General features: G+C 34.6%; 1 protein-coding gene across 1 annotated transcript in view; it reads right to left on the bottom strand.

Annotated features, from left to right (window-relative positions):
• The window catches only part of il17ra1a (interleukin 17 receptor A1a), a 29,024-nt gene extending 21,740 nt beyond the window's left edge, over positions 1-7,284 (bottom strand). Inside the window, exon 1 of the mRNA XM_061714779.1 lies at positions 7,088-7,284. Within this exon, the coding sequence (XP_061570763.1) occupies positions 7,088-7,186 (99 nt within the window). The 5' untranslated portion in view covers positions 7,187-7,284. The remainder of the gene's footprint in view (positions 1-7,087) is intronic.
• Positions 7,285-9,781: the final 2,497 nt, after the last annotated feature.

Consider the following 9,781-nt stretch of genomic DNA (forward strand, 5'->3'; position numbering starts at 1 on the left):
TGTTGAGTTCTGTCCTTGTTTACAGAATAAAAAATATATATATCTTTCCGATTCCGAATTATATTCATTGTGAAAAACACCAAATGCAGAGAATCTCCCAGAGATTTTGATTCAAGTGAGAAGTTATGAGAAAATAGGTTATGATAATCAGATCATTTGCAATTACAGCAACATTTATTTAGGGATTGTGACAAGACATGAACAAGAAATTATGTCAGTGAATTATTTTACTCTGTCCTGAAATCCTGGAGCTTTGCTCCCGAGTATTGAGACAGATATAACAACAGGCAATCAAAGTTTTAGCTGTCATCACGAGGACCTGCATCTCCACGTGACACCTTAGTTTTTACCAGTCCATGTGTAGGAGGTGGCTGTGATATGGCAGCAGACCCAGGGGCCTTGGATCTCCAGGCCTCAGACTCTGTCTCCTGGGAAGGCCCTTTCCACTCTGAAGCCTCTTTGAAAGAGTGGCCTTCTGTAGTTCAGGGATGTACAGTAGCCATAGTCCTTGTTCTCTTTCTTTCAGGGTATACACACTTCAGCTCTTCATGTTTTTATTGTAGAACCATCGGTAACTTGGGAAAAAACAACAACATAATTTAAAACAATTTCACAACGAGATATGGTAACAGTGCTAAGAATCTATTCAGGTGTCAGACAACTATGATATAAAAAACCCCAACAACTTACATCTTGTGTCCCATCACGGTTTCGTGCAGGGAGGCGGTGGTTGTAACCAAGTGTTACAAGCAATGTCTGAGCTGTGTATACAGGTGGGCTAAAGCCAAAATGCTTTCCTGCAAACATCAGGATGTGATTTTGGAAGTTCTCGAAGTCTGAAGTTGTCCTGTTAGTTGAGAAAAAAACAACAGCTCTGTTACTGTCACATTACTCACTTTTATATCATATAGTGTTAATAGTATTTTATCATTTCAAATAAAATCTGTACTATACATATTACAGTATATGTATATGATATGTATATATCATAATACATATGTACTTTTATACATTTTCTAAATACTTGATATACAACCGATAAGTAAAGCATACCATAAACAAAGGTGAGGAATATATTCCTCATCAGAGCCGTCTCCTTTTCCTGAACCTCTGACCAGGATCATCGATGAGCATACATAAACACATAAGAATGGAATTACATACCAGTAAAATAAATAGGAGACAATGCACTCAACTGTGTGCTGAATTCCTAATAAAGTATAGCTCAAAAGGATAAAAGGAACAGCAATTCCAAGTGTAAAAATATATTTATCTTGCTATGTTGGCAGCCAGGAAATGTATAACCTTAAATTGGAAAGAATCTAAACCCCCAGTTTTAGCCCATTGGTGGAACGAACTCTCACGCTCCTTACACTTGATGATATTTACTACAAGAGGAAAGGCAAATCCTCAGACTTTTTAAAAATATGGCAATCTCATACAGAATTTGATTTTAAGAAATCCGTAGGTAATTGTAAGGCATAGTGACAATGATAAGACCTGAGTGCAATGGTTTGTATTGTTTTGTTGTCGTGTTTGTTTTAAGTGGGGTTTTCCCACCGTTTATGTCTGTTTTGTTTTGTTAGGTTTTTTTGGTTTTGTTTTCGTTGTGTTTTGAGGGTATATATTTGGATATCATTTTGGTTCTTTAACGGACCAGCCCCAACTTAGGATAAGAAAGTAATGACATTAAGTGTTTCCTACTTTTTTTTTTTTTTTTTTTTTTTTTTTTATAAGTCCCCTTCATCAAGAAGTAGGTAGGAATATTATTTAACTATTTAATTATTATTTCAGAGTCATTGATAGAACAGATAGGGTAGTACTATCTGGTATTCTCAATTAGTGCATTGAGTAGAATTTTTGGTTAGTATATTTGGCATGATTATAGCACTATGAAATATGTTTTGGTATGTATGGACTTTGACTTTTTTTTTTTTGGAAATTGAGTTGTGGGGGTTTGTGTTCTATGTATTTAAGGTATACCCCTCTTTTTGTGGCTGAAAATATAAAAATACAATAAAAAAAAAATAAATAAAAAAAAAAAATATATATATATATATATATATATATATATATATATTTATCGTCACACGTTTTCGTATCCCCCTTCTTCAGTGTGTTTCTGGCAAACAATTCAAGGCATTCGCAGGTACATTTAATTTTGAATCAACCACAAAATGAAGCGTACCTGAAATCTAGGCTCAAAACTAGAGGTGACCGAGCTTTTGCGGTGGCCGGCCCTAAGCTGTGGAATAGTTTGCCACTAAATGTTAGATCTGCCCAGACCCTAGTGGTTTTTAAGTCTTCTTTGAAAACTTATTTATTTTCTTTGGCTTTTAGTGTGTGACAACTTAGTTCCCCACATCTGTGTGAAGTGATTGTGCACTGTATGTGTACTGTTATGTTTTTTATTAATATTTTATTGATCATTTTAGTATGTTAGTGATTTTATTGTTTCTACACTGTGTACTGTGTTTTTCTTTTGGTATTGTTTTATTTTCTTGTATGCTGTACAGCACTTTGGTCGACCTCGGTCGTTTTTAAATGTGCTTTATAAATAAAATTGACATTGACATTGACATTGCAAGTGCCTTGAATACTTTGCCAATTACACACGAGTAAAACAAAACAAGACAAAAAGACTCACAAACATTCACTTACATTGTTTTTCTCAAATAATTGATCTCCTCCTCATCTGGAGACTCATGCTGCTCCTCAGCAGTCATTTTCAGGAAATGCATGCTATAACCAGGACCAAAACATACAATTTAGATTAGAGTAAATATTTAGCCATAAAAATGTACCTGGACTCTAAAACATTTTCTGGCTCCTCAGTCAGTGGTATGCCTGTATGCCAAACTCTGCTCTCCAAATTCAGAAAACAATATTAATCACATCTGACCATGCAATGAAGTGTACTTTTGAGAAGTGACAACTTTACTGTATGAAAAAATACCGTTGACGGTCAGACTGTCACGCTGGACAACGACAGGGGTAGAATTTCTGCGTGTCCCTTGCCTGGACTTGATGCAACTCGTCTATGTACAAAGCTGGAATAAATAAATAACATGCTCAACATGCAAACATTATGCTAAAAACAAGCAAAAATGCTAGTAAAGTCATTTTTGTGGCAAAATCCGGTAATATTACTGTACCTTGTCGGTCGACGTTGCTCCTCTTTGCATTTCGTGCTCCATAGGTTGTAAACAAACACACGTGTCTGAATAGGAGGAGTCAGCCCGGCACCAACGCTCCGTGTAGAGAAACGCTGCTGTCTGTGTCTCATGTTGACATCTAGAACTCTGTTAGAGTTGTAGGAAATCAGACCTTTTCTAACAGACTTTGGGAAATCGGCAAAATACGATGTCACCTTAAAAAACGTGAGCATTTTCCAGGGTTTCTGGGCTGCAGCTGGACAACAGGAGAAGCCGTGACGTCACTCTCCTGCGCCGCTGGGATTGCGAATTCATTTTGAATATTGTACACTTTTTTGCGGGCAAAGCATGAAAAAGAAAAAGCAATGTCTTCTTTGCTAACCCAAATAATGCAGCTACATTCTTAAAATGAAAAAGCATTTCTGCAAATGCATTTTAATTTTCAAATTTTAGATTTAAAATTGAATATTGTGAACTATTTGCTGAGGCATGATTTGAAAATTAAATCTCAAATGTCTTTTTCTTTTTAATTTGAATTAAGTACAAGAATGAGCAGTGTTGAATACGAAAATTAAAATGCAATTCGGATTATATATTATCAATTTTAGTTTTGACTCAAATAATGCAGCTACATTCTTAAAATGAAAAAGCATTTCTGCAAATGCATTTTAATTTTCAAATTTTAGATTTAAAATTGAATATTGTGAACTATTTGCTGAGGCATGATTTGAAAATTAAATCTCAAACGTCCTTTTCTTTTTAATTTGAATTAAGTACAAGAATGAGCAGTGTTGAATACGAAAATTAAAATGCAATTCGGATTATATATTATCAATTTTATTTTTGACTCAAATAATGCAGCTACATTCTTAAAATGAAAAAGCATTTCTGCAAATGCATTTTAATTTTCAAATTTTAGATTTAAAATTGAATATTGTGAACTATTTGCTGAGGCATGATTTGAAAATTAAATCTCAAACGTCTTTTTCTTTTTAATTTGAATTAAGTACAAGAATAAGCAGTGTTGAATACGAAAATTAAAATGCAAATCGGATTATATATTATCAATTTCATTTTTGACTCAAATAATGCGGGCACATTCTTAAAATGAAAAAGCATTTCCGCAAATGCATTTTAATTTGAATATAGTCCCTCATATGCTTCCATAGTTACCCACAACGCATCTTTCCTTTTTTGTTTCAGAATCATCAACAGACGAGAGTTTAGGAATTCATGATATGTATCTATAAAGCTAAAAGCTATAGATGTCCCAGGTATGCTCCCTGTGGAACTGACGCCCAACAACCATTGGTTCACCTGTGTTTGAGGGGCGGGGCTTAAGAAAAAAGTTAAATTAGGACATTGATGTGAAATGCTAAATAAAAAGAAAATGTACAAATCTCATAAAGTCTTATTTTATTCCCCACTGGAGTCAAGAGAACACAAAGTGAACTGAAGAAAAATTAAATGTTGACTTAGATGACAGAAACATGTAAAACAAGTCGGACAGGAGGAACAACTCATGCTTGACAGCAGTTTTCTATGATCTCTTGTTGAATAAAATATAGTTTTACGAGATTTACAAGTCATGTTGTCCTCAAACAGCCGTAATGTTTGTTTTATAGTGTTAAACTGTAACTGATTGGTCAAATAACTTTTTAAAATAACAATTATTTACAAACAACAAACTTTGTGAGGGTTCGGTCCATCGATTGGAACAGAAAGAGGAGGTTTAATTTAAGGGCTACTCAACATTTTAGGAACTTGCAGAACACGAACAACAATGAAAAGATTTTCTAAATCAGTCAGTGGAGTTAAACTATGGAACAGAATGGATTCAGAATGAAAACAATGTCCAAACATTAACCAGTTTAAAAACAAATAGAAAAACTTGATTTTCACAAGGTACAAAGAGCAAAGGGTTTAGCGGCTTTTAGGGGCCTGATATAACACTATTGGGTGATGGGTAGATCTGTTTATATTTATTTACAGAAATGGGCAGATAATTATATGTGTATGTATGCATGTGTGTGTATATATATATATATATATATATACTGTATATATATATATATATATATATATATATATATATATATATATATACAATGTGTATGAATGTGAATATGTGTGGGTGTGAATACGTGTGTAAGTAGATATGAACATAGATATAGAGCAGATGGAGTAGAGATAGTATGGTGTAAATAAGTATATTAACATAAATATATATATGGGCATGTGTGTACAAATATATAGAAATATTCAACTATGTGTATGTATGTATACACTGCAAAAACTCAAAATCTTAACAACAATATTTGTCTTATTTCTAGTTAAAATGTCTAATTTTTAGTCAAAAAAATCTCATTACACTTAAAACAAAACTCATCACTGGAAAAAACAACAATTTTCAGCTGTTTCAAGTAGATTTTCACTTAAAATAAGTAGAACAATCTGCATGTGGAACAAGATTTTTTTAGCTTGTAATAAGAAGATAAATCTTGTCCCACTGGCAGATTTTTCCACTTATTTCAAGTGAAAATTTACTTGAAACAGGTAAAAACTGTGAAATAAGTTATTTTTCTGGTGTTGTTTTTCTGGTGATGACTCTAAATGTTGAAATAGCAGTAAAACCACATTCATTGATGAAATGACATAAGGGATGGAAAGGAGGGATGGCAGTTTTACAGGGGGATGATTTGAACTGTTTTTATTTCAGGGGCCAATGCCATCCCCCCTCATCCCTCCTCATCCCTCCTCATCCCCCCTCATCCCCCCTCATCCCCCCTCATCCCCCCTCATCCCCCCTCAACTCCAGTACTGCTTGTTCTTATATTGGAGTGTATTTTGTTTTAAATCAGCCAAAAACATACTAGTGTGCGCGTGTGGGCAAGGCCACGGTTACATGACTGACTCCTGGCCGGAAAAGTTTCCCAGTCCGGCCCTGGTTATTATCAGAGGTGGTAGTAACGAGTTACATTTACTCAGTTACATTTACTTGAGTAAGTTTTGGGACATTTTGTACTTTTAGGAATAGTTTTGAATCACTATACTTTTTACTTTTACTTGAGTAGATTTGTGAAGAAGAAACTGTTCCTCTTACTCCGCTACATTAGGCTACGTTGAGCTGTTACTTTTCTTTTATCCCTTTTATCCACGTACGCGTCAATCTCATGACATCACTGGGTGATTCTTTGGGAAAAATGTTTGTTTTTGCATGTTTTGTCACATTTACACAGACTCAAACACACACAGAGTTTCTATGAGTTCATGTTTGTTCTAGTTCTGCTGGTTAAAAAAGAAAAGTACGAAGGCTGGAAATTGTGTGCTACTTGTGCTTAATTTGTTTTCTTATTTTTATTTATTTTATTATTTATTAAAGTACTTGAATTTGCTTTAAGCTTATTTTAATTTAAGCTATTTTTTATTAATTTTAATTTATTTTATTGATTTAATTTGCCTGAAGATGATTATTTTGTACTTTTGTCTGTTTGAATGGTTGTGTTAAAAAAATAAATCAGACGTTACTCAACAGTTACTCAGTACTTGAGTAGTTTTTTTTTTCACTTTTTTACTTTTACTCAAGTAATTATTTGGATGACTACTTTTTACTTCTGCTTGAGTCATATTATTCTGAAGTAACAGTACTTTTACTTGAGTACTATTTTTGGCTACTTTACCCAGCTCTGGTTAGTCATTATAAATACGTGTTAATAAATGATTAGTGAACGGGGGTAGGATTAAATAAGTTTACACTTCTTCCTACTCCTTTTTGCATATGTAATTAATATATTAAGTGTTAAAGTATGAAATTCTTTGTTTTGTTTTCTTATCTTCTCTTTTATTGTTGTTTTTACATGTACAAAATCAAATAAAATCAAGAATCAGAGTGGGTGTTTGAGCCCCAGGTAACACCCAGGTAACTAACTCACCTGTCTCCGGCAACGCAGCGCGCTCGGGGAGAGAATCCTCATGGCTGCCGTGGCAGAGACGAGCCAGAACACCGGCCACAAGGTGAAGAAGAGCCGCATGTTTGTTCCAAAGTTCTCCTGGACTCAGAAACTCTCGGACGGTTGTTCCTCCATCTGTGACAAAAACCCCGTCCCAGACGCGCAGGTGACGAACACGAACTTCCTGCTGCATAAAGTCCCTTCTCGCCCCCGCTGCACTTACCGTAAAACCTGATTTATGGTTCCGCATTAAATCGACGCAGGGCCTACGGCGTAGGGTACGGCTACGGCTCGCTCCGTACGGCGCGCGTGCTGCGTATCCTACGCCGTAGATTTTTGCGTCGATTTAACGCGGGACCATAAATCAGCCTTAACTCCGGCGTGCTGCATTCAGGTGTCTTCGGAAAAATAACATATATATATATAATTTTCTGACAGTCCTGTATGTGTGTGTGTGTGTGTGTGTGTGTGTGTGTGTGTGTGTGTGTGTGTGTGTGTGTGTGTGTGTGTGTGTGTGTGTGTATATATATATATATATATATATATATATATATATATATATATATATATATATATATATGTATATATATATATATATATATATTGTTGTCTTGTCTTGTCTTATATTGTCTTGTTTTAAGTGTAAGAGATTTTTTTTTACTAAATTGAGACATTTTAACTAGAAATAAGACAAATATTCTTGTTAAGATTGTGAGTTTTTGCAGTGATCCATTCTACTTATCCTGTGAAGGACAGAGTCATATTGATAAGTTCAGAAAAGTGTTTTTTATTGTTGTTTTGATGTATTTGATGTAAGTCCAGTGGATATTTAAAGCTTACAGAAGGCTGCATTTAACTGCTGCTATGTCATTCCTGCAGTATTTCTGCAGGTGTTTTGGTCACTGCTATTATTTGTAATATATTATATTATTTGTAATCAGCACAAATGATCTGTCCCCATATGATCAAATCCTCCATCCCCCCTGATTTTTTTTTACAACTCGAGTACTGGATGTAAACAGCTGCTGACCCAGAACCATGAACGTCTGCTGCAGCTACATGTACATACAAGTACACTGTATACACTAGATATCCAGATGCTCTTTGTTTTGGTTTATGCCTCATTCTGCTCCTGTTATCATATTTTTTATGATGACTATTTTAACTATTATTTAAACATCTTGTTTTTTATTTTCTAAAGTATTTCTTGTTTTACTGTCTGAAGTGTATCATAGAGGGGAGGCCACTCGATAAGACGTCAGGTTTCTGACCTCTCCAGCACATTTTCTTTTATGTTGTGTTTTTTTTTTTTTTATTTTTCTTATTTTTTTCTAAATGCATTTCATTGTATTTCCTTCTTTTCTTCTTTCAAAAATGTGCAAATAAATAAATCAAATCTATCTATCTATCTATCTATCTATCTATCTATCTATCTATCTATCTATCTATCTATCTATCTATCTATCTATCTATCTATCTATCTATCTATCTATCTATCTATCTATCTATCTATCTATCTATCTATCTATCTATCTATCTATATACACACAGCCATATTGGGGGTTTACTGGTACTAATACCTTAACAATGACACTCGCAATCGATAAGTTAAGGATAATTTAATAGCATTTAATAGAGCGTTGTAATAACGTATAAATAATAAAAATCAAAAAATAGTCTGATAGACTGTTTAATATACAACACATGACTTATTTTGGAATCCAAAGAACCAACTTGACTATGACTATGCTATGTAAAATGTGAATTAACTTTTACTAGTAACTTTGGTAAGTTTAAGATTTCAATTCATAAATAACATCGATGGAGGGGGGCCCAAAAATCACAGTCTGCCTAGTGTAGTCCATTTATTTAATCCGGCTCTGCACACAGCCCAGGTTCAAATCCCGTCCTGTTGCCCTTTGCTGCATGTCGTCCCCATTGTCTCTCTCTACCCCTTTCCTGTCTAAACTTTACCTACAGGCCACTAGAACCACTAAACCTTTATAAGAAAAAAGTACTAAATAAAACTCCTCTTTAGATGAACTACTGAGGATGAAAAGGAAGCATAAAAAGAAGTACAAGTCCCAACCAGGAAATGACTGAATTTTCAGTTTTCCCACACGTCCATGAATGCATCTTCTCTTCCTTGTTGCGTTAGTTCCTGCAAACTGTCACTTGCAGGAAGTGTCCGCTGGGGGGCGCCACCAGAGCAGGAGTTAATGTTCATACTATTACCAGAATCCACACAGCGCTTCCTCTTCAACCTCAACAGTTTCACTTTTCCAACCGTGTGTTTGTGCTCATGTGGAGAGCAGAGAGCCGCATCGATGAGCAGCGAGTTGGAGAAGTACATTTTATTACCAGCATTTCTACTTTTGCATCAAAGTTCATGTTTACTTCCTGGTGAGCTTCTAATGCAGTGGTTCTCAAACTTTTTTCGTTATTCCCCACTTTGAATAAGTGGGGATTTTCAAGACCCACTTGCCTCCATCGCCCCAACAAAAATTTTGACGAATTACTGAAAAATTATTTTAAATGTATTGAAATTACTAGCACCAAGTATATCAGTCATATTTGATACTGAATCAAAATCAAAAAACAACAAATAACACAAAGTTCAAAAAGAGAAAATAAAAGTGCAGTTGTGCTATCATAACTTAATTTGCAAAAACATAA

This window comes from Cololabis saira, chromosome 23, assembly GCF_033807715.1.
Source record: "Cololabis saira isolate AMF1-May2022 chromosome 23, fColSai1.1, whole genome shotgun sequence".
Lineage (NCBI taxonomy): Eukaryota > Metazoa > Chordata > Actinopteri > Beloniformes > Belonidae > Cololabis > Cololabis saira.